Source organism: Crocodylus siamensis, chromosome 15 (genome assembly GCF_052110815.1).
Source record: "Crocodylus siamensis isolate JL-2025a chromosome 15, ASM5211081v1, whole genome shotgun sequence".
Classification (NCBI taxonomy): Eukaryota; Metazoa; Chordata; order Crocodylia; family Crocodylidae; genus Crocodylus; species Crocodylus siamensis.
Window position 1 is genome coordinate 26,385,630 of NC_143409.1, and position 25,101 is coordinate 26,410,730.

The 25,101-nt window shown below is 45.0% G+C and overlaps 1 protein-coding gene across 17 annotated transcripts in view; it reads left to right on the forward strand.

Moving 5' to 3' along the window:
• Nucleotides 1-25,101, forward strand: part of TCF12 (transcription factor 12) — a 322,678-nt gene that overhangs the window by 101,646 nt on the left and 195,931 nt on the right. For 11 of the 17 annotated variants that reach the window (XM_090028813.1, XM_090028815.1, XM_090028812.1 and 8 more), the window contains 2 exons: nt 4,891-4,964; nt 14,962-15,030. In XM_090028813.1, coding sequence (XP_089884939.1) covers nt 4,891-4,964; nt 14,962-15,030 — 143 coding nt within the window. The remainder of the gene's footprint in view (nt 1-4,890; nt 4,965-14,961; nt 15,031-25,101) is intronic. The other 6 variants (XM_090028816.1, XM_090028824.1, XM_090028826.1 and 3 more) reach the window with 1 other exon arrangement.

Sequence of the window (25,101 nt, forward strand, 5' to 3'; positions counted from 1 at the left end):
AGAACTCCAGCTAGCTACAAGTATTAAGGACAATACAAAGTCCTTTTTTGGATATGTGGGGAGCCGGAGGAAAAGCAAGGGCGACATTGGACCCCTGCTAAACCAGATGGGACAACTGATAACCAATGCCCAGGAAAAAGCCAATCTATTAAATGGGTACTTTGCATCAGTCTTTCATCAGTCCCATGGGATGCCCATGCCCATTATGGGACAGGGAGGCCTGGGTGAGGGAGATTCTCTGCCCTCCATCAATGCTAACCTCATAAAGGAACACCTTGAGAGGCTGGACACCTTCAAGTCAGCCGGCCCTGACAATCTACACCCCAGGGTACTCAAGGAGCTGACTAACATTGTAGCCCAGCCTCTGGCACGGATCTCTGAGAACGCCTGGCACTCAGGGGAAGTGCCTGAAGATTGGAAGAAGGGCAATGTGGTGCCCATCTTCAAGAAAGGGAGGAAAGTGGATCCGGCAAACTACAGGCCCATCAGCCTGACCTCTGTCCTGGACAGGGTCTTGGAAAAGATTATCAAAGAGGCCATTCTTAATGGGCTGGCCAACACCAACATCCTGAGGGATAGCCAGCATGGGTTTGTTGCGGGTAGGGCTTGCTTGACCAATCTCATTTCCTTCTACGACCAGGTGACCTATCACCTGGACAAGGGAGAAGAGATTGATGTCATATATCTTGACTTAGATCTGGTATCCCATGATCACCTCTTGGCGAAACTGGCCAGCCTTGGCTTCGAGTTCACCACAATTCTCTGGCTGGGAAATTTGCTCTGTGGTTGGACCCAGAGGGTAGTAATTGATATCATCATTGTGTGCTGTGACCAGTGGGGTCCCCCAAGGCTCTGTCCTTGGACCTGTATTGTTCAACACCTTCATTAATGATGTGGTCGTTGGCGTCAGGAGTGGACTGGCCGAGTTTGCTGGTGACACCAAACTCTGGGGTAAAGCATCCACACCAGAAGACAGGAGGGTGATCCAGGTTGACCTTGACAGGCTCAGCAAATGGGCGGATGAGAACCTGATGGTGTTTAACACTGAAAAATGCAAGGTTCTCCACCTTGGGAGGAAAAACCTGCAGCATCCTTATAGGCTTGGCAGTGCTATGCTGACTAGCACCACAGATGAAAAGGACTTGGGAGTTGTGATTGACCACAGGATGAATATGAGCCTTCAATGCGATGCTGCTGCTAGTAAAGCGACCAAAACACTGGCTTGCATCCATAGATGCTTCTCAAGCAAATCCCAGGACGTTATTCTCCCCTTGTACTTGGCCTTGGTGAGGCCGCAGCTGGAGTATTGCTTCTAGTTTTGGGCTCCACAATTCAAAAAGGATGTTGAGAAGCTTGAGAGAGTCCGGAGAAGAGCCACGCGCATGATCAGAGGTCAGGAAAACAGACCTTATGATGACAGACTGAAAGCTATGGGGCTCTTTAGCCTGGAAAAATGCAGGCTCGGGGTGATCTGATGGCCACCTATAAGCTTATTGGGGGTGTTCACCAGGATCTGGGGGAATGTTTGTTTGCCAGAGCGTCCCAAGGGATGACAAGGTCAAATGGTTATAAACTCCTGCAAGACTGTTTTAGGCTGGACATAAGGAAGAATTTCTTTACTGTCCGAGCCCCCAAGGTCTGGAATAGCCTGCCATCATAGGTGGTTCAAGCACCCACACTGAACGCCTTCAAGAGAAATTTGGATGCTTATCTTGCTGGGATCGTATGATCCCTGCTGACTTCCTGCCCCTGTGGCAGGGGGCTGGACTCGATCTTCTGAGGTCCCTTCCAGCCCTAATGTCTATGAAATTATCTAGCGTGATGCCCAAATTCCTTTTCATAGTTGTTGCTTTCTACGGTAAAGGCATGTTTACCCACACCTAAAGTATGGCATGTACTGTGTTCCCTGATGTTTACATTTTTACAGTTGGTCTCACACTTTTTTTCTCTTAGCAGAATTGCTCTCTTTGTTATTTATGACTCCCAGGCCTCTGTCATCTACAAACTATGTTGATTATGATTTTGTTCTCTCCTAGGTCATTGATAAAAATGTTAAATAGCATAGTGACAAAAAACCAATCCTTGTGGGGCCTGACTAAATGTGCATCCATTCAGTAGATAATTTCCTATTTTACACTTACGTGTTAAGTACGTCTATACCGTGTCCTCAGTGCTCCTGGGCAGGCATGTTCCTGAGCACTCCCTATCCACTGATTCTCCTATGTGCCAGGCCTGGAAATGTGTCAGTAAAGCTACTGTAGCACTGTCCCCTGCAGCCGTCTCTTGTGATGTGTGCCGCAAAGCAACTTCACTGCCATATTTCAAATTTGGTACGTGCAGGAGCAAGTGGACAGGGTGTGCTTGAGAGTGCCCCTTCCCAGATGTGATGGAGGTACAGTACAGGCACACCCTTTCAGGACCTGTTGGTTATCCTTTTTTAATCTGTTGAATGATTGTTATGTTGTAGTTATATTGTTTTAGGTTCTTAATCAGAATACTGGGTAGTATCAAGGCTTATATACAAACTGTAAAACTAAACATAAAATATTTGTATTGACTATATAAAGTCATATTGTATGTTTGTGTAAAATAAATTTTAATAAACTATATATAAACCGTGCACCTGTAGGAGAACACTATGTGTGTGGGGGTGGGGTGGAGAACAGGGTTTGCAGAATAAGCAATACTAATTGTTTAGAAAAAACAAGCTCTGGGAAATTCTTTTGCTCGTTTGAGAGTTCATCCTCTTTCCACTACAGTTTTTTTCCCTGTTGTAAAAGAAAGAGATGTTGTATCATAAAAGTAGTGCAATAAAAATACGAGTACATTGGTATATTTTAATTCTATGCTTTAATTCAGCAAAGCCTCTAAATGTGTACTTAATTCCCTTTGACCTCAGTTTTGTAATCAGTATGACATAAACACATGGTTTGCTGAACAGGCCACGTATCTGAACATCCTTCTATTTTACTTGTACAATTGGTATGTTTTGATGATTAATTTTTTATAATTTACTTGGTCCTACATTGCAGCAAACATTTTTCTATTCATTAAGATACTTTTCCTAAATTATTTTCTTACTCTACTTCTGTTTTGAGACTAAAGCACAAGGAAGACTTGTTATGATAAAACTTGTATTACTAAAGCCATTGTTTCTCACAGAAAAGCATTGGTTGTGCCAAAAGATTACTTTTGCTTTTGTCTGTGCCAGCCACGACTTTTTTCTTAGCCCCTGGATCAGTTACAATGAAAGTATAACAGTGCTGTTAGCTGTAAAATGCAGCAAACTTGCAGAAACTGCAGGCTATGTAAAGTACATTTTTAACATTTCTAGAGATACCTGTAGGATTGCAGAGTGTTCTTTTACAGTACATCATAGGGGTTCAGCACTTTTTAGCTGATAGCACTATAGTATAATTAGCCATTCAGTGGAAATTCCTTTCCGCATGCTTTCTTTTTATGAATCTATAGTTAAAGGATTGAGACAATTCCTTAGGAAAACAGTGAGTGGTTAGAGAAGTTTGTTCCCCTTGGTTAGTTCCTTGCACTTCAAGATGTGTTTTCTTTACTTTCATTTTTCCCTCACTGGCCAAACTACAGAATAAATGCATGTTTCTGCAATCAGTAGCAATTTGTGATTGTTTGTCTCTAGAAATACCAGTTTCATAGTTGTTAGGGGCTGGAAGGGACCTTACAGATAATCAGTTTTTCATCAATATGGAGCTGAATTGACTGGCTAGTGCTCTGTGAGAAGTAACCCCAGTGTGTTATGCATCTTAAATGTGGTACATAGTACACTGACACACAACATGCTAACACAGTACATCAGATCTTCCCTTCTGACTGGGAGGAAGGAAGAAGTGGATCACAATTCTGTTTGTGATGTTTAGATGTACAGAGACACAGTAGAAAATAACTGTTCTGGTCTTTTGTGAAATGTCTGTACTACTAATGATGAAGTTTCTTTATTTGAAATATGAACTTCTCTGAACTGATTCTGATCATGCAACGTGTGCAACTCTTGCTGCATTAACACTTACCCAAATCATACATGCAGCAGGAAAATATTACTATAGAGGCAGATGGATCAAGTGATTTGTCTAAGGCAGCAATTCTCAACCAGGGTGCTGCAAGCAACCTGGAGTGCTTTGAGGTCTTTCAAGAATGCTGCACAGTTCTGTGCAATATTAGCACTGTTAGGTGTGCAAACATGATTCACATGATAAAACCAGAGATTTCAAACAGGAATCAATGTTAGAATATTCTGACACTTTTGTGCTGTTCCTGAGTTCTGTGCAACAGAAGGATTTTTGTATTATTTTTCTGTAGTCAAAAAAATATGTGGCAAACTACAAGCTTGAGATGTACATTGTGTCTAAAAAGGTTGAGAACTACTGGTCTAAGGTCTTGGAATAAATTAGTGGCACAGTTAGTTCAACAGCCTTGTGTCCTGGCTCCATTGTTCAGTTGACCAGATTACTCTGCTTCTCTGCATTAAACCTGGTAACTCTCTGGTTAAGACTACCAGAAGCAGTAAAGCTGTGTTACCATTGAGCTCAGCACAGGATCATTTACTCTGAAAAGGACTGGGGGGTGTAGATATGCCCTAAACCTTTCAACTAGCTTTTTGTTCTTTGTACTACATTTTTTTCCAGCTGCACTTGTCTGAATACGGGTTTTCTTTTGCAGCCTGAGTCATTAATCAAACAGTGAGCGAATTGTTTATTATTTACTATCTTAATAATTTTATTTCAAGAAATACTACTTTAAACTTTGTGTAGAAGGATTTAAGGTAAAAGAAAATCACAACTGTTGCATGTGAGACTCATACTCTACATTTCCACCTTTTGCATTTTATTATAGACCTGAACTTTTCTTTTCCTTGTTTAGGTATGGATGAAAGAACAGGGGCTGGATCTTGGGGAACAAGTGGTCAGCCAAGTCCCTCATATGAGCCATCAAGGGTAAGGCTTCTAAATAATTATTATGGGAATGGTTAATACAAATGAACACTTCTGTGCAAGAAACATCCCTTTAGACATTTATATCACTTTCTTTTGATAACTTTACATGAAGTAAGGACAGTCCTATATAAGCACCATATAGATGTCTAGTGTGTGTGTGTGTGTGTGTGTGTGTGTGTGTGTGTGTGTGTAGTACTTTTCAACTTCAAAACATTTTATAAACTCTGACCTTCACTACATACTTGTACTGTGGTTATATGTTTTACAGTGAAAAAATGAAAGTACAAATTAAATGAATTACTGAACGATTTTAACTTCTTTAAAATATGCCTGTATAAGACACTACAATAAGTTTGATTTGGCAGAGCCAAAGTGATTAAATCAGGGTGTCAGATGCATCCAGTCTGACGGGCCAAATGAGCATCCCTGAGCCGGTCTGTAGGCCAGACCAGGGCTAAGCTCTTACAGAGCATCCAGTGTGTCAGTTCCTGTCTGTGTGATCCAGGTGTCAGCCCTGGAGGTGGCTCAGGGCACATGCTGCATTGTTGCTTGTGGGCTGGCCTGGTGCTGCAGTCAGCAAAGGGGGTCAGTCTGGGGTGCTACATGCAGTTAGTGCCCCAGATCCCTCATTCTGTGCAGCACTAGGTCCAGCTCACATGCTGCAGGTGGCAAATGCCCTGTGGTGGCTTGGGGGGCTGGTGCTTGCACAGCAAGTCCTAGGGCTAGGTGGTCCAGTATGTGGCACATGGGGATGGATTGACCATGCGTGCAGCATGTGTCAGAAGGGGGCTGGCACAGGGCCCCTTCTGACCAGCTCTGCACACTGGCTCTGGGTCCGGCTGCACACTGCAGGGAACCTGCACCCTGTGCTGGCCTGCCGTGTCATGTGCAGTATACACTAGGCCCTAGTTTTGCTGTCCTTGTGCTAGCTCCTGGGGCCAGCATTGGGATGTAGAACTGCCTGCAGCTTATAGACTGGACCTAGCACTGCAGGCAGCACAGCCGGTCCAAAGGAGTGGGCTGCGTGCGATTCCCTGGACTGACCCCCTGTGCTGCCTGTAGCTTTCCTGGCACCATGTCCAACCCATGTGCTGCATCCAGGTTGCAGCACCAGGGTCAGTCTAGCAACCCCTGGGTCAGATCATTTGACTGCACAGTCAGCACCCTGGATTAAACAATGTCCAAAAAATTACCACCTTTACCTGGAGCCAAGGCGACCCTGTCCCCCCCTCCCCCCAGTAATTAGGTTTTATACATGGGAAGTTATAAATTTGTTATCATTTTCTATGTATAGAATCTAATAAATGGAAGGTTATCTTAAATTCATACCTCCCACCCCACTGCTGTGGTGGGGAAAGCAGTGATTGTGGGGGAAGGGGTGAGACCTGTGCCCTTTGCTCACCTGCCCCTCCATGCCTATTCCTGTCTTCTTGCTTCCCTCCTTATAGCAGAAGTTAGGAGGTGGGGGGCAAGCTACAGGTTTTCCCCGCATTCACCCCATGGTCTCCCCCATTCTTCTCCTGGCCATGTTCCCCCTTTCTGCCAAGCAAGCTAGTCCAACCCTAGGCAGGTGGCATCTCAGCTCTGGCTTCAGTCTGAGGCTAAAGCTGGAATTGAGCTGCCACTTGTCCCAGGTTGGTACTCAAATTCAGGATGAGGCATTTTTCCCTGAGGCTGGAGGGGAAATTCATTTTGAATTTGGTAAACTCCTCCCTTTTTCCTTTTACTGTAGAGTACAGCTCCTCTTTCATATTGTTACTCCCCTTTATGCATTTACCTATGCACTAGAAAGTCAACAATTTCAGTTCTTTGTGAACTAATTGCTGAAAATAGTTAACACCAGGTGTAGGCAACACTTCTGGCTCTGAGCGAGAATAATCCGCTGAGGGTACTCCTTTCTACAGCAATCCCTGGAGAGCAAATACAGTTGGCACTCATCCCCATGTCCAAGGGCTGGATCTGACCCATGGGTTGCCCACCCCTGGATAACACAGTTGAGAAATTCACTTAAAAACACTCTCTTTTCTAGCCCCTTTACATTTAAACCATAGAACTGTTCACTTGTCCACTGTGGCTGATTTTCACCTATAGGCAAAAGACTCTGTAATGAAAGCCTAGGACTTTTTAATCAATGCGGTTAAAAAGGATCTAAAATTTTACCGAGAATGGTTAATGGATGTAGATCATGGAACATAAATGTAATTTCTTATGCATGAGAGAAGCCTTATTGCAGGTGCACAGCTCCATTCTGCACCACTTAAATCTTATCATCACCTAGAAACTTTAAGTCAGAGTGGCTGGAAGAATTGGATCTTGGAGGCTGGAGTTCTGACTCCCAGTGTTCTCTCCAGACTATAAAACTGGGTGTATCTTGAGGGTGTGAGGGGTACTGAAAAAACAGAGAGGCTTGTAGCATTTCTCAGCAGCTTTCATGTAGAATAAAACTGCTGTCAGATTTGTGCTAACATATTATATGGAAAATATGCCTTGCATCTTTATGGGGCATGTTGTCACAACTAGTACTGGAAAGAAAAAAAAAAGCACTAGAAAGATTAAAATACTCTTAAATCTGAGGTTCCACACTCCTCAATCAATAAACTACAAATGGGCATGAAAATCTCTTGAATTGTGAAAGACATATAGTATGTTAAAACTTCAACTTCAGATCTGTAGCATGTAAATAATGCACCATATTTAAACTCTAGTAAGCCAGGTCTGACCGCGCATGTAGGTTCCTAGCCAGAATGCAGGACCTCTATCTAACCCAGGAGGTGCACAGCCCCATGAGGGGAGACGTCTTGTTGGACCTGGTACTGGCCACTGACGACGACCTGGTGAGGGGGCTGCTGGTGCTTGACCACGTGGGCAACAGCCATTGTCGCCTGCTGGAATTCACCATCCAGCACAAGGTGGCAAAGGCCTACAGCAAGGCAGCAGCCCTAGATTTCAGGAGGGCAGACTTCAATGAGCTAAGGAGAATAGTCAGGGAAGCACTGAGGTCCTGGAGGGGAGGGGAGCCAGGTGTCCAAGAAGAGTGGTAGCTCCTTAAGGAGACGATTCTCCAAGCCCAAAGGGAGGTAATTCCAGTGTGGATCAAAGGGGGCATGAGGGTGTAAAAGCCCCCATGGCTCACCAAAAGCATCTGGGAATGTCTCCTACCTAAAAGGGAGGCACACACCCAATGAAAGGCAGGGGCCATCACCAGGGAGGATTATACTGCAGTTCCTCAGGGATGCAGGGGGGCAGTCAGGAAGGCCAAGGTGGAGATGGAACTGGGACTAGCTTCCTGGATCAAGGACAACAAGAAGTCCTTTTTTTAAATACATAGGGGCCAAAAAGAAGGTTCTGGGTAACATGAGGCCCCTGCAGGACATGCTAGGAAATTTGGTCATCACACCAGACGACAAAGCTAACATATTTAATGATTTCTTTGCCTCCATTTTCCTGAGCAGAGGCTGGAACAGCCACCCCCCCCCCCAGGCCCCTATTAGACCCCAGGGGAGGCACACCTAGGCCGAGGGTTAGTGAGGAACTAGTTAGGGAACTTCTGGAGGGACTAGATGTATTCAGATCAGCTGGCTCGGATGATCTCCACCCCAGAGTGCTGAGGGAATTAGCTGAGGTCATTGTGGGACCCCTGGCACGGCTTTATGAGCACTCACCGTGCTCCGGTGTGGTGCCAGAGGCCTGGAAGAGGGCCAGTGTGATTCCCATCTTCAAAAAGGGGAGGAAGGAGGACCTGGGGGACTGTAGGCTAGTTAGTCTTACCTCAATCCTGGGCAAGCTTTTTGAGAGAATTATTCTGGCAGATGTCCATGAGGGGCCAACAGGGGAGATTATGGTTAGGTGCAACCAACACGGGTTCATTAGAGGCAGGTCCTGTCAGACCAACCTGGTGGCCTTCTACGACCAGGTCACCAAATCCTTAGATGCAGGGGTAGCAGTGGACATAGTCTTCCTGGACTTTCAGAAGGCCTTTGACATTGTCTCTCATCCCATTCTAATTAAGACACTGGGGGACTGTGGTGTTGACACCTACATAGTCAAATGGGTTGCCAATTGGCTGGAGGGCCACACCCAGAGAGTGGTAGTCATTTTCAACTTGGAGGGATGTGGGCAGTGGGGTTCCACAGGGCTCAGTTCTTGGGCCTGTACCATTCAACATCTTCATCAGCAATTTGGACAATAGGGTAAAAAGCTCCCTGTTCAAATTTGCTGATGACACTAAGATGTGGGGGGATGTGGGCATGCTAGAAGGAAGGAATAGGCTACAATCAGACCTAGACAGGTTACAGGGGTGGGCGGATGAGAATAGGATGGGATTCAACACTGACAAGTGCAAGGTGATGCACTTGGGGAGGAAGAACCAGCAGCATACCTACAGGCTGGGGAACTCCCGTCTCAGTGCAGAGGCAGAAAAGGATCTTGCAGTCATCATTGATGCCAAAATGAACATGGGCCACCAGCATGGGGATGCAGTTAGGAAGGCCAGCCGCACCTTGTCATGCAGCCACAGATGCATCTCAGGCAGATCCAAGGAGGTGATACTCCCCCTCTATGCGGCAGTGGTCAGGCCGCAGCTGGAGTACTGCATTCAGTTCTGGGCGCTGCACTTCAAGAGGGATGTGGACAACATGGACAGGGTCTAGAGGAGGGCCACTTGCATGATTGGGGGCAGCAGGGCAGGCCCTACGAGGAGAGGCTATGGGACCTGAACCTATTCAGCCTCTACAAGAGAAGGCTGAGGGGGCCTGTTACAAACTAGTCAGAGGGGACCAGCAGGCATTGGAGAAGTCCCTGTTCCCCCAAGCACTACCAGGAGTGACTAGGAATAACAGTCACAAGCTGGCAAAGGGTAGGTTTAGGCTAGATATCAGGAGGTGCTACTTCACGGTCAGGGCAGCTAGGATCTGGAACCAACTTCCAAGAGAAGTGGTGCTGGCTCCTACCCTGGGGGGTGTTTAAGAGGAGGTTAGATGAACATCTTGCTGGGGTCGTTTGACCCCAGTGCTTTTTCCTGCCATGGCAGGGGGTCGGACTTGATGATCTGCTCAGGTCCCTTCTGACCCTACTAACTATGAAACTATGAAATATCTAATATTTTGAAGCATGAACTCAAGTCTTTTCTTTAGTAGACCTTGCAACTACTTCAGCATTTGAAACGACATGTTATTGTTTGGTCCTGGCTAGTGGGTGTTTTTGCTCTAAATGTCTTGAGCATGTTGATGGTTATGGGTGAGCAACTTTATATGCGAGTATTAATTAATGAAGGACTGATTCACCTCACTGGGATTTGAGTTTGTGCTTCCTAGGCTGTGTATCTTCTTTGGTTTTTTGTGGGGGAGGCAGATGGATTTTTGTTGGTCCACTAATATGAAGTTGAAATTTCTTCTATTTTTCTAAGAGATTATTAGGAACTTTAAACTTGGCCAAATCTCAGGAACATGTGAGTTGCACCCCCAGTGAAAGGAAGATCACTGATGTGACACTAATGCATTTGAAGCAAAGGCAAGAGATTAATACTATTCTTTCATAGATTTATGAATATTGAAAACATAAATGTAAACCTAGCTTGAGCTGTGTTACTCTACTAGAAAATACAAAGGGAAGGAGAGAAAGGAGCTAAATATTTAAAAACAAAATTGACCACAAACAGGAAACTCTCATTTATGAATCATAAAAGGAAGATAATACAGAAAAGAAATATGAAATAAGATATGAACAATGTTTAACTGTAGGAGGATTCCCACTGAAATCAATTAGACAATTCAAAGGTAATGATCAGGTTTTGTAAAGGTGGCAAAATCTGGTCTTAAATCTTTGTTCTACTACTATACTTGGTATTCTCTAATTCAGTAACTGATGTGGTGGATTAGTTGAGTAATACCAGTTATGTACCTCTTGGAAAAAGGAAAATTAGTGTGTTTGCACATATGTAAATCTAAATGCTGTAATTTAGGCCTCTGCCACAAGTTATACTTAATGATTAACCAGTTAATCATGTCTTAAGCTGTAACAGCCACACATTAAAACCATTAACAGTGTCATAAAACAAGGAACAATCCACAAAGTTATTCCACAAAAAATGTGTAATCATTTTGTGGCTGGTTCTTATCATGCTGTTATTAATTGACTGCATGACCAGGTGCACCCCTGTGGCTAAGATTTCTGTCAGCTGATGGGGCTCTCAGCTGCAGGGTTGCACTGTACCCATGAGCCTGGGAGCTTGCAGCTGACATGGCTCCCAGTCGTGGTGGCACATGCTTTGCCTTTGTGGCTGGGAGCCCTGTCATCTGAGGGAGCTCCCAGTGACAAGCAGTGGTGCAGGCAGAGCCTGACATCATGATCCCAGGCCAGCTCTGCACCAGCAGTAAGGCATGATTGGATCTGATGCTTGATTCCACAATCATGCCTCCTGCCATGCACATGTGTCATGGCAGGGAGTGAGATTGTGCTGATCGTGCATCAGATTCCATCACATCTTTATTTGTATGCCTGGTTGAGGTTTTAGTTATGTTACAAGAAAAGAATCAAGTGAGGTCAGTTTAGTTTCTAAGCCCAAGGTGGTGTATGCTATATTTATTACTATACTAGCCAAATATAATTTTGAGGGGAAAGTTCTAAAGTTTAGGGAATACTGACATGCACATGAAGTTTAGCAATTTATTTTAGCAGAATTTGTGAACAATAAAAAGAATTTATATAGGACAGGTTTTATATTTGAATGGAGAAATAAGCCTAGAAAGCACTACTAAAGAGAAACATTACATTTTGAAGGTGCGTTTTTAACTGTAAATGAAATAACATGAGAGTCCCAGAGGGTAACATTTTGTGATTCCCCCTCCCTCTTTTAAAATTGCTTTATTTTTTTTGTTATAGTTCTTGAAAGGAAAAATTTCCTTGACTTCAGCTTAGGGTTTTGCCAGGGTGGAAGCAACAAGTTTCATCAATAAAATGCTCCCAAAGTGTTTAAATATTCTGTTTTAAAAATTGCAATTTAACCCAGGCATCTTTCAGAGCTATGTGTTTTTTTTACAAAGTTTTTAGAAAGCCACATAGTTGTCTGAACATAGGTGCTAATCCTGTACTCGGCATACAGCCTGGCATTTGGCTGTTCATAGAAGTTCCTTATGGGAGTCACCCAACCTGTGAATTACTAGCTGTGGATCCATGCAAAATGTTGCTGCAGTTCTTGACAGGATTAATGCCTAGTAGATCTCTCTAATATTAGATTTTTCCTCTTTGTCCTATGTTTTGACCTTAGAAAGAACCCTCTGGGTGTTCTTTTTGTAGACTTTCATCACCTAGTACAATATGCATCTCATGGGTTGTGTGGCAGACATAGTCCTTTGGAATTGCGGAAGTGTCAGAAGAAATTGATTTTTAAGGGCAAAGTAGACCTTGTGTAGACTGTATGCCAATTAGATATCCAGACTAGTAAAATAGGAAATTTAAAAAGACATAGTGAATGTGGTTTGGACAGATATATTCTATCTTTCATTTTACATAAGAAAATAAATAGATGTATAAAAAAGTCTTTTGTTTTTGTTTGTTAACAAAAAAAAGATGGATGCTGGGATTTGCTAAGTGTATCAATTTCTCTGTAAAGAAAGTTATCCCTTTTAAAGGAAAATTTCAGTTTTCTGTTTTTCTCCAAAAGGTCTTTTATTATAAGCTATTTAAAAATGCTGATGGTTAACAAATACCAGTGGAAAACTTAGGCCTTGTACAGACATTCAGTTTCTTCTGGGAGAGTTGCTGCTTTCTTAGGAGAAACCATGAGTATACAGATATTTAGGCTTTTTCTCCCATAGTAAAAATGGTCAGTCCAGAAGAAAAATAACTTAGGCACAACAAGGGTTAAATCAGCTCCAGGAGAGTTTCTTTTGGGAGAGTGTATGTCTGTACATGACTGACAGCACAAGTTGACTGTGGGTCATCTGGGTTAGCTGGTCAGGGTTGTCCTGTGCACTGTTGTCATCTGTTGCCAGGCAAACTAAAGGATCCTGCAGAGCATAATGAGATGTGTTCATAAGATGACACTATACAGCCAGGGGGTTAGCACTGCAAGCTCTCCACTCTTTAGGGCCTCAGCATTTAAATGTTTGTACGTGTTGCTCAGGGTAAGTTTTTCTACCATAAGAACAAACCTGGGCGAATTCTTCCAGATTATTTGAATGTTTGTACACAGCCTTAGTCCATGGCCACATTTTTCTGCAAAAATTAGAATAGGGAGAAACTCCATTCTGAACTGAAATTATGGGAAAGCACTAGACTTTGGTGTGAGAGTGCTGGCTTGAATTATAAAAAAGGGATCTGGGTTTTCCATTTCCCATGGGAAAATGGAGAAAAATGTGGATTTCACCCTTTACCTGAGGAAAATGTGGCTATTTCATTTTAATAGAGAAACCCAAGGATTTTGCACTTTTGCAAAGAGCTCTCTGCAGGCTGGCAGAGTTCCAGCATGCAAGGGGCTGAGAGGGGAGAGGGAGGGGAATGCCTAGTTAGGGGGCACCGTGTGCATGTATTTGCACATGGCCGCCAAGCAGCCTGGAGAGCTCCCTCAGGGAAATTGGGGGGGGGGGGAGAGGGGGGAGGGAGGGGCTCCTCTCCACAGCAGAACGCAATCCTGGGGGGAACAGGAGGACCTGTGCCCCCAGATCTAGAGTGTAGGCTGCAGACTTGGGTTCCCTGCCTTGCAGCTCTCCTGGTGCTTCTGCAGCCCATCAGGTGTGACCAGGTGCAGCAGGACAGAATGGGGGGAAGCAGGACAAGACAGGAGGAAGCTCCTTGCCACTGTGAGCTCCGTGCTGCCCTGGCAAGGTGTCCTCTGCCCACATGGCAGAAGTTGGGGTGGCAGAGTGGGATTATGCCCCCTCGCTGCTGCCGCACAAACAGATGATACCTTGCCAGGGCAGTGCGGAGCTTGGAGCAGCAAGGAGCTTTCCTGTGTAGCCCTACATTGCCCTGCCATGCTGGGTTGCACCTGCTGGGCTGCAGAGGCCCTAGGGGAGGGTAGCAGGGCAGGCAACCTACCCCATGCACAGATCTAGGAGGCTCAGATTCCCTTTGCCCCCCAGAAGTGCATGCAGCATCAGGGAGCTGGCCCCACCTGAGCCTGCAGCAGGCAGGAACCAGCAGGGGGAATCAGGTTCAGCTTCTGCAGCGGCTGCTATGTTTTGTGGGAGGCAGCCTGGGCTTTGGCACTGATGCTGGGGGCAGGGGACTGCAGACTTGAGGCCTTGGCCCCGTAGTCCTTGTAGCTGGGGACCCCTTGGGCAGGGCTGGTGGGGGCCCGGGAGCTGTGGGTGGGGGCTGACAGGCAACCAGCAGCGCTTGGGGGGTGGATTTGTGGTTGGGGAGTGAGGAGCACCAGCAGGGCCAGGGCGGCTGTGAGTTGGGAATGAGGGGCACCAGCAGGGCTGGGGGGCTGTGGCTTTCAAGTGAGGGGCCTGGACTTGTTTTATGAGTTAAGGGGGCAGGGGAGCTCAGATTTTCCTTAATAGACCAAAATCAAATACCAACATTTATACATATTTAGAATGTATTTTATTATAGCCAAATTGCTTTAAAATTGTAAATATGTCAACAAAACGTCGTGCTAATGGATACCTGTATATATAGTGGCCTTTCATTTTAATCACAGATTTTGTGGTTTTAGTCGGAGAACTTGCGATTTTTTTTTTTATCAGAGAATTTAATTTGAATCGGGGAAAAACCATGATCCCTGGTTATAAAAACATTGATTAGAAAATCAGTTTCTCAGAGAACAGGGTATATAAGAGGCAGGCTATCTTATGTGAGGTTCCTAGATAACGTTTAGTGATGATACATGCATACACAAAATAAAAAGAAAGGAAAATTTAAGGTCACCTCTTTCTGTCCTTGAAGTATTGAAATTTAACTGAAGACTTCAATGTCCAATGCTTTTCCCATGGATTTTTATACAGAATGTTTACTCTTGTCCTAATTGTTTTTACTACTTGCCTGTTCACAGGAAAATGGCAGTCTCCATGGAAAAAGCTCAGACCTCTCCACAGACATAGAAAAATTGAAACCTCAAGAGGTACTACTTCATCTTTCTATCTGAGTGTGTGAGTTATCTACCTGTAGCCTAACACTGGAGTTATTCTTCAAAAGTCATGTGACAGGTTTAATTGTTTTAAGATTTCAAGTCAGCTACCACAGAAGGCTGGGATTTTCAGAGGTGTACAAGGACCTGCAGTGCAGTTTGAATTAACTGAGATTTAGGCACCTAACTTCCTTAGGTTCCTTACAGTGTCAGTCTACATGTGGTTTTCATCTAAGCATTCCAAATCCAATCTAAAACAGATGTTATTAAATCTGTTAGTTTCACTGGTTTTGTTGCCCAGTACTTACCTCACATTTGGGAGTTTCATTACTAGGGGGTGTGCAAAATAGGCCGTTTTCAGTTCAGATTTAGCCTGTATCGGGGATAGTGATTCGATTCTTTGATTTATTGTCCTGACCCAGAAGTGTAGTGGAAGTGCTTCTGGTCCACTTCTGGGTCTGCTGCCAAGCCTGCTAAGGACCCCCCCTGCACTCCTGTGGGACGCTCCATTTGCCCCACCATCTAAGCATTCACAAGCTGCCTGGTACCTTGAGGTATTTAGAAAAGACGTTTAAAGCTGTGTCCATGTCCAAATCATCGAATCTCTCCAAATTGATTTGGAGGGTTCCAATTTGATTTGGAGAGACTAAAGGATCTCCTGATTCGATTCAAATTCAGAGATTTGGTTACCAAATCAGGCTGAATCCCTGCCAAATCTAATCAGCAACTGAAGCTTTGCACAACCTTATTGATTACCATTCTAACAATTAGAGCAGATGATGGAGGATTTTTTGATAGCTTCTTATCTGAATTTAATGAAAAGGCATTGATCAAGGCATTTAACAACTTTTGTACACAAAATGTTGTCATGTCTTCCAGCCTAATCCCATACGTATGATATTACTGATTTATAGTAATCACTGAGTACCTAAAAAGTTGGTTTTCCATTAGAAATGCATCCTTTCCTTAAAAAAATGAATAACTTAACTATGAAGGCTTTCCCTTTCACAGGAACTAATTAGAAATTAAGATTAGTGGATCTAGTAGAACTCTGAAAAAACTTGATGCCTGCCATATGTTTGAGGTGGTTGGACTGAATTTTGTTTATTATACCTTTCTTCCCAATTTGATAGTTCAGATGTTGAATAAATGCCCCGGAAATGATTACTATATATAGGAACCCCGCTTTATAAAGCAGTATAGAGGTGGTGATTTATCTTTATTTTTTTTTTTTTTAAATGGAGAGACATTTGCACTAGATTAGAACCATAGCAGGTTCCTGGGCATCTGTTTTAGAGAGATGTAAGGCTGCTCTTTGGATGTCTTGTTTCAGCAAGACCTTGGAGATCAGTTTTGAAGTACTTGACATTGATTGACTCCAATGAGTTTTACTCAATAAATTGCCATGGAACTTGGTCCATAGCTTTTAGAAGGCTAGTCACATCTCACTGATTCATCCCCTCCCTGCTTTCCCTGAAATGATATACTGCCCAACCTCCAGGCTTTCTAGTTTCTTTGTCAGTTGTTCTTTACAGAGGAAAACTCATTACATGACAAAAATCACTTTTTCCTGTGGTAAACATTGCCTTTTAATTGAAGGTTATTCTTTTATAGATTTCCATAGAATCATAGGAAGTTAGGGTTGGAAGGGACCTCAGGAGGTCATTTATTCCATCCCTCTGCTCAAAGAAGGACTATCCCCAAATGGATCATCATAGCCAAAGCTTTGTCTAGCCAGGTTTTGAAAACCTCCAAGGATGGAGCTTCCACCACTTCTCTGGGTAGCCTGTTTCAGTGTTTCACTACCCTCCTAGTGAGAAAAGTCTTCCTAATAATACTTAACCTAAACTTCCCTGGCTGCAATTTATGACCATTGCTCCTTGTTCTGTCATCTGCCACCACTGAGAACAGTCTAGCTCCATCCTCTTTCAAACCCCGCTTCAAGTAGTTGAAGGCTGCTATTAAGTTCCCTCTCAGTCTTCTCTTTTCTAGACTAAATAATCCCAGTTCCCTCAGTCTTTCCTCAGAAGTCATGTGCCTGAGCCCCCTCACCATTTTTGTCATCTTCTTCTGGACTCTCTCCAATCTGTCCACGTCATTTCTGTAGTGAGAGGCCCAAAACTGAATACAGTACTCCAGATGTGGCCTCACCAGTGCTGAACAGAGGGAAGTAATCACTTCCCTTGATCTACTGGCAGCGCACCTACCAATGCAGCCCAGGATGCTGTTAACCTTCTTGGCAACAAGGGCACGCTGCTGGCTCATATTCAGCTTATTGTCCACTGTAACCTCCAGGTCCTTTTCTGCAGAACTGCTGCCCAGCTAGGCTGCCCTTCACCTGTACTGGTCCATGAGATTGTTCCGTCCTAAGTGCAAGACTTTGCACTTGTTGAACTTCATCACATTCTTTTTGGACCAATCCTCCATTTTGTCTAGGTCATTCTGAATCTTTGCCCTACCCTCCAGCAAATCTACTACTCCCCTCAGCTTGGTGTCATTTACAACCTTGCTGAGGGTGCGCTCTATGCCATCTTCCAGGTCGTTGATGAAGACCTTGAACAAAACTGGCCCCAGGAACGACCCCTGGGGCACTCCACTTGTTACCGTCTGCCAACTAGAAATCAAGCCATTGATTACTATTCTCTGAGCCCGATGCTCCAGCCAGTTTTCTGTTCACCTTACAGTCCATTCATCTGGCCCATACTTCCTTAGCTTGCCTGCAAGAATGTTGTGGGAGATCGGAACAAAAGCCCTGTTAAAATCAAGGTACACCACATCCACTGGTCTCCCCGCATCCACAGAGCCACTCATCTCATCATAGAAAGCAGGTTGGTCAGGCATGACTTGCCCTGGTGAAGCCATGCTGGCTGTTCCTAATCACTTTTTTCTCTTCCAAGTGCTTAGAAATGGATCTGCTCCATGATTTTCCCAGGGACTACAGTGAGACTAACCAGTCAGTCGTTCCCTGGATTGTTCTTCTTCCCTTTCATAAATATGGGCACTGTTTGCCCTTTTCCAATCATCAGATTCCTTTTGGCCCAATCCTCCAATTTATCTAGGTCACTCTGAATCCTTGCCCTACCCTCTAGCATATCTACTACCCCCCTCAGCTTGGTGTCATCTGCAGACTTGCTGAGGGTGCCCTCTATGCCATCTTCCAGGTCGTTGATGAAGACATTGAACAAAACCAGTCCCAGGACCGACTCCTGGGGCCCTCCGCTTGATACCGGCTGCCAACTAGACATTGAGCCATTGATTTACTACTCTCTGAGCCCAGTGTTCCAGCCAGTTTTCATTTTATTGCAGTGTGGATAATAGTGGCTTTTATCTGTGTAAATTAAACACCTGTGTAAGGTTTTCTTTCCTGGGTTTTGTTATAACAATTCCTACTTAATAAAAATTGCAACTTAGTTTTTCATCTATTCAGATGTCTGTCCCCAAAGGAGGAATAATCATCCATTTTTTTCCCAAATCTTTTTTTAGGAGGTAATGGCAAAAAGTCTTGGGCATAATTTAATTGCAGTATTTTTCCAAAGAGCAAATACTTTCATGCAATTATATCATGTATAATGCAATAAAAAATGGATTGGTAGGTTTAATATAATTTGATATGTAGTCCACTTTAAATATTATGTATATAATTTGCCTTCCTTTTTACCTTGGAAAAATCTCTGTACACACATCCATCCATGGGAACATTCTTCTAGTCATGTACATATACTTGAATCCAGAGTTGAGCTCATAGTCAAGATCTAACAGATATTACTTTGGATTCCAGCATCAAAGTAGAGTAAGTGTTAATAGGTCTATTGTATTTGAGTTCTCTCTGGCCTCTCTCTTTTGCATTGTAACTGCTTCCTCTAGTAAGGGATGGATCCAGAGGGAGTGCAGTGGGGTGGCCACATCCTCCTTTCTGACCATGTGGCAGGAGCAGCTGCTGGAGACACTTCTTAAGTGCCCACAGAAGATAAAAATTTGCCCCTCCCTTCCCCTTCATGCCCAGAGGTGTATCCCTTCCCTTCCTCTCTCCTCCCTTTGCTGCTATTCCCATTATCCCCTCTCCTGCTTGCCTCTGTCTTCCAGGTCAGGAAAGATCCAGAGCTCCTCCAGCGAGGTTGTATGGTGTCTGGGTCCCCCCTCCCTGCCTAGTCGTCCTGGATTTTCCCTTCCAGCCCAGAAGCAGAAACAAGGAGGGGGGAACCTGCTACCACTGTTTTGGGGCTGATCCTGGACCCAGCCTAGACTGGTTGGAGGGGATTTGGAGTTCCCCTTGCCCCTGGGATAGTGGCAACAGCAGGTTTCGGATGGGGAGAGGGGCATGCCTTGGTGTGGGGCGTAATTATTACTTAGTCATGTGGTGGGGTCTGCCATCCTCAGTGTGTCTGTGTGTGTTGGGCCTGGGACTGGGGGGCTTAGCCACTATTGCAGCGCTGATCGCTGCTTCTACACCCCCTACTTTGCAAAATCTTGGATCTGATTCTGCCAGAAGTTTATCATATTGTTCAGAAACAGATGACCTGCTATGAAATTTTCTTATACACCCCCTCAAAAATACAAACCAAAATAAACACAAAAAAACAAGCCCAAGCCTGTCACACCCATACCTTCATTGCTCAAGGAACTTCCTGAAATGTGCTGTGATTAATTTGATTTATGGCCAAGATGTTTCTAAAATACGTGCAAAAAGTTAGTCTCCAGATACTATATGTAAGTGTCTAAATATAGGGTTTATGCACTCATTTTTAATATTTTGGCCACATATGTTAACAAGTTTTCCAGGTTTACAGCTTTGTTCAAGGACTAAAATAGTCTTTCACTCTAGTGTACAGGTTGGTTATGGCTGAAACTTAATCACAGTGTTGAGATAAGCATTGGAATCTTTTTACAAATTAGTTTCCTACATGGCAGTTATTTGCACATGATCCTTGGGAAAGAGCCAAATGAATGTACATTCAACTGTTCAATATAGTAATGATGCTCATCTTAGGTGACTCAAGATATAATTATTTGGGATGCCTATTTAAAATGGGATTCAGTGGTTCACTAAATTAAATCTATGTAACCTCAGAGTAGTTCTGACTGGAAATCAGAGAATTGACGGTGACCATTCCAAAACTGATTACTTTTTCAGTGAATAATTCTGAATTTTTTTCTCTAATGGGAAACACTACATGATGTTTTCAGATTTTAGTGCCATTTCCTCTTTCACCTACTTCACCTTGATATGTAATGGTGGTGTTGAGTCTTCTGGCACTCTGGCCCAGATAAGTGGCACAGGGTTGATCTGCAAGCCTCATCCCATGCAGAATTGGCATGTGTGGTCGGTTCACAGATGTGACCCTGCATATAGGGCCATGTTAACTGAACCACAGGGCTCCACAGGAGTCCTGAAATTTGGCAGTAGGGGAGAGTAGGGAGACTGCCATTGCCCCCTGCCTCATTTCTGGAGCTGTTGGGAGTTTTGCAGTCTGGATAACATGGCTCCGCAGGCCAATGCTCTAGCTCCACTGGTATATAATAATGTCAGGCAAACATTTTATTTGCGTTTAGAAACGTTTTTAAATATCAGGTTTTTCCTACTTTTAGATGACTTGTGTAGAAACTTTCTTGTCTTCTCCCTTTCCCTAGGATTAAGATAATAGTCATCATCAGCTGTGCCATGGCACTCCCTCTCGATCTGTCTCTGGGGGTTAAGTTGAAAAGGCTGGGTATTGGCAAAGTAAAAAAAAAAAAAAAAAAGAGGATGAAAAGTAGGTCATGATAAGGGATTTTGGTGTTTTCTGATTTAAAAACCTTAAAATCTGTGATTTAAAATTAATGCACCCCTGGCCCTGCTGGTGTCCCTCACTTCCCCCTGCCCCCCATCCCAGGCTTGGTCACGCCCCTCACTCTCCCCCACATCCTCCCAGCCCCGGCTGGTGCCCCTCACCTCCCACCCACAGCCCATGCACCTGCCAGTCCTGCCAGAGGGGTCCCCACCTGCCAGGAACCTGGGTTTGCAGCACCCTCCCCCTGATGGAAGACAGTGGCTGCTACAGTGGACTTGAGCATGGAGCCAGCTCCCCCCACCATTACCTTCTGCCTGCCTGCTGCGGGCTCAGGTCAGAGGGCAGCTTCCTGCTGCAGTATGCACTCCTGGGGGGGCAGAGCAGGTGTGGGCTTGGGTTCCTAACCTGCTGCTTTCTTCTGGGGCCGCCACAGCCTACAGGTGTGATCAAGTGCTTCAAAGCACAGCGTGGCCACACAGGAAAGCTGTTTGCAGCTGCAAGCTCTGCGCTGCCCTGGTGATGCATCTCCTGTGTGCTTGGCAGCAGTAAGGGGCACAGCCTCATGCTGCTGCCCGCTTTGGCCCCATGTGTGCAGGGGACACTTCTCCAAGGCAGTGTGGTGCTTGCAGTGGCAAGCAGCTTTCTTGCATGACAGTGCTCTGTCTTGCAGTGCCGGGTCTCACATGCTGGGCTGTGAAGGCCCCAAGGGAGGGCAGCAGGGCGGAAGCCAGAGCCTGCAGCAGGCAGCCTGTCCTGTCCCCATCCCATGCACAGATCTGAGGGGCACGGGTCCTCTCTGCCCCACTCCCAAGAATTTATGCAACAGCAGGAAGCTGGCTCCACCTCTGCCACCCTGCCCCTGGACAAGTCACCCATGGCCCTGGGCCCCAAGTCCATGTACCACCTGGCAGGGCGGCATCCCCTGCCCCAACCCTGCCCAACTCCCTCCCTCCTTTCCTCCTTCTGGGGTCATCAATTACCCCTCCACTCCCACTTACCTGCAGGAGCTGCTTCGCAGGCTGCCTGGAGCCATGCACATATACATGCACATGGTGCCCCCTGCTTGACTGCCCTCCTTCTGCTCCCTCCCATCCCCTTGAAGGCTGGAACTCTGCCAACCTGCAGACGGCTCGGTGCAAAACTGTAAAATCTGTGGGTTTCTCTGCTAAAATTTAGACATCCACGTTTTACTCCAGTAAAGGGGAAAATACACATTTTACTCCATTTTTCCATGGGAAATGGAAAACCTGGATCCCTGGTTATGATGGACAGCTTTACATATAATTTCTTAATTAAGTACTACAGTCATTCTCAATGTGTACTTTTAAAATCTCATTTTATGTCGGAAAAATTTTCCTGAGATTTCTCTCTTACATTGTTTAGACATAAAATTTGGTGGTGGTCACAGCTTTCAGACTTAAGCCATGTATGAAAAACCCAAATCTTGAGTTTTAAAACATTTAATCTTGCTCAGTTCTCATAAAATTACTTGAAGCACTTGTCTGAAACATTAAAAGCTAAATAATATACAGTTTGAATCCTTTTAATTGAAACAGTCTAAATAGAAATCAGAGCAATCAGCTAGTTACCTCATGTGTCTGTACACAAATGCACAGAGCCTGGGAAACAAGCTCTGTTTGAGGAATTGGGAGTCCTTGCACTGTCATGGAACTATGACATGATTAGAATAAGAGAGACTTGGTGGGCGCTTGCGTGACTAAAGCACTGTTATGGCTGGGTATAAACTGTTCAGGAAGGACAGGCAGGGGGGAAGAGGAGTTGCACTTTATGTAAAAGAGCCGTATGGTTGCTCATCGTTCCAGTATGCAGCTGGAGATAGGACTGTTGAGTTTCTTGGTTAGGGTCAGAGGGGAAGGCAACAAAGGTGATGTCGTGGTGGGGGCCTGCTACAGACTACCAGATGAGGAGGAAATAGTGGATGAGGCTTTTTTCAAACAGCTAGCAGAAGTTTCCCAGTCACAGGCCCTTGTTCTCATGGGGGACTTAAATTACTTTGACATCTGGGAGGGCAACACAGCAGTGAGCAGACAATCAGGGAAGTTTTTTGAAAGTATTGGGGGTAACTTCCTTGTGCAAGTGCTGGAGCTGCCAAGTGGAGGCTATGCTCTTCCTGACCTGCTGCTCCTGAACAGAGAAGAATTGGTGGGGAATGTAGTAGTGGATAGCAACTCAGGCAGCAGTGATCATGAGATGATTGAGTTCAGGATCCTGAGGAAACAAGGATGAAGAGCAGCAGAGTAAGGACCCTGAACTTCAGAAAAGCAGGCTTTTGACTCTCTCAGGGAACTCATGGGCAGGATCCCCTGGGAAACCAGCCTTGATGGGGAAAAGAGTCTAGGAGAGCTGGCTGTACTTTAAAGAAGACTTGCTGAGAGTTCAGGAACAAACCATCCTGATATGCAAGAAGACTAGCAAGTATGGCAGAAGATCGGCTTGGCTTAGCAGGGAACTCTTCAGTAAACTAAATCACAAAAAGGAAGCTTGTAAGAAGTGAAAACTTGGACAAATAACTAGGGAGGAGTATAAGACAGGGCTGGGCAAAATGTGGCCCACGGGCCGGATGTGGCCTGCCATTCCATCTGGCTTGTGGGACCCCTAAAATATTTAGAAAATAATATTTAACTGCCTGTGGCTGCCTGTCATGCGGCCCTTGATGGATTGCCAAAACTCAGTAAGCGGCCCTCTGCCCAAAATAATTGCCCGTCTCTGGTAAAAGAGCGTTGCTCAGGCATGCAGGGCTGAAGTCAGGAAGGCCAAAGTGCAATTGAATTTGCAGCTAGCAAGGGATGTGAGGGGGGTAACAAGAAGAGTTTCTACAAGTATGTCAGTAGCAAGAGGAGGATCAGGGAAAGTGTGAGCCCCTTACTGAATGGGGAGGCAACCTTGTGACAGGATGCAGAAAAGGCTTTTTTGCCTCAGTTTTCACAGGCAAGGTCAGCTCCCAGACTACTGCACTGGTCAGCATTGTTTAGGGAGGAGGTGAGCAGCCCCCAGTGCTGAAACAACAGCTTAAGGACTACTTAGAAAAGCTGGATGTGTACAGGTCCATGGGGCTGGATGGGATTCACTTGAGGGTGGTGAGGGAGTTGGCTGATGTGATTGCAGAGCCATTGGCCATCATCTTTGAAAACTCATGGTGATCAGGAGTGGTCCCAGATGATTGGAAAAGGGCAAACAGTGCCCATATTTATGAAAGGGAAGAAGAACAATCCAGGGAACGACTGACTGGTTAGTCTCACTGTAGTCCCTGGGAAAATCATGGAGCAGATCCATTTCTAAGCACTTGGAAGAGAAAAAAGTGATTAGGAACAGCCAGCATGGCTTCACCAGGGCAAGTCATGCCTGACCAACCTGCTTTCTATGATGAGATGAGTGGCTCTGTGGATGCGGGGAGACCAGTGGATGTGGTGTACCTTGATTTTAACAGGGCTTTTGTTCCGATCTCCCACAACATTCTTGCAGGCAAGCTAAGGAAGTATGGGCCAGATGAATGGACTGTAAGGTGAACAGAAAACTGGCTGGAGCATCGGGCTCAGAGAATAGTAGTCAATGGCTTGATTTCTAGTTGGCAGACGGTAACAAGTGGAGTGCCCCAGGGGTCGTTCCTGGGGCCAGTTTTGTTCAAGGTCTTCATCAACGACCTGGAAGATGGCATAGAGCGCACCCTCAGCAAGGTTGTAAATGACACCAAGCTGAGGGGAGTAGTAGATTTGCTGGAGGGTAGGGCAAAGATTCAGAATGACCTAGACAAAATGGAGGATTGGTCCAAAAAGAATGTGATGAAGTTCAACAAGTGCAAAGTCTTGCACTTAGGACGGAACAATCTCATGGACCAGTACAGGTGAAGGGCAGCCTAGCTGGGCAGCAGTTCTGCAGAAAAGGACCTGGAGGTTACAGTGGACAATAAGCTGAATATGAGCCAGCAGCGTGCCCTTGTTGCCAAGAAGGTTAACAGCATCCTGGGCTGCATTGGTAGGTGCGCTGCCAGTAGATCAAGGGAAGTGATTACTTCCCTCTGTTCAGCACTGGTGAGGCCACATCTGGAGTACTGTATTCAGTTTTGGGCCCCTCACTACAGAAAGGATGTGGACAAACTGGACAGAGTCCAGTGGAGGGTGACAGAAATGGTGAGGGGTCTGGGGACATGACTTATGAGGAGTACATGATAGAACTGGTCTTATTTAATCTAGAAAAGAGAAGACTGAGAGGCAACTTAATAGCAGCCTTCAAGTATCTGAAAATGTGTTCAAAAGAGGATGGAGCTAGACTGTTTCGG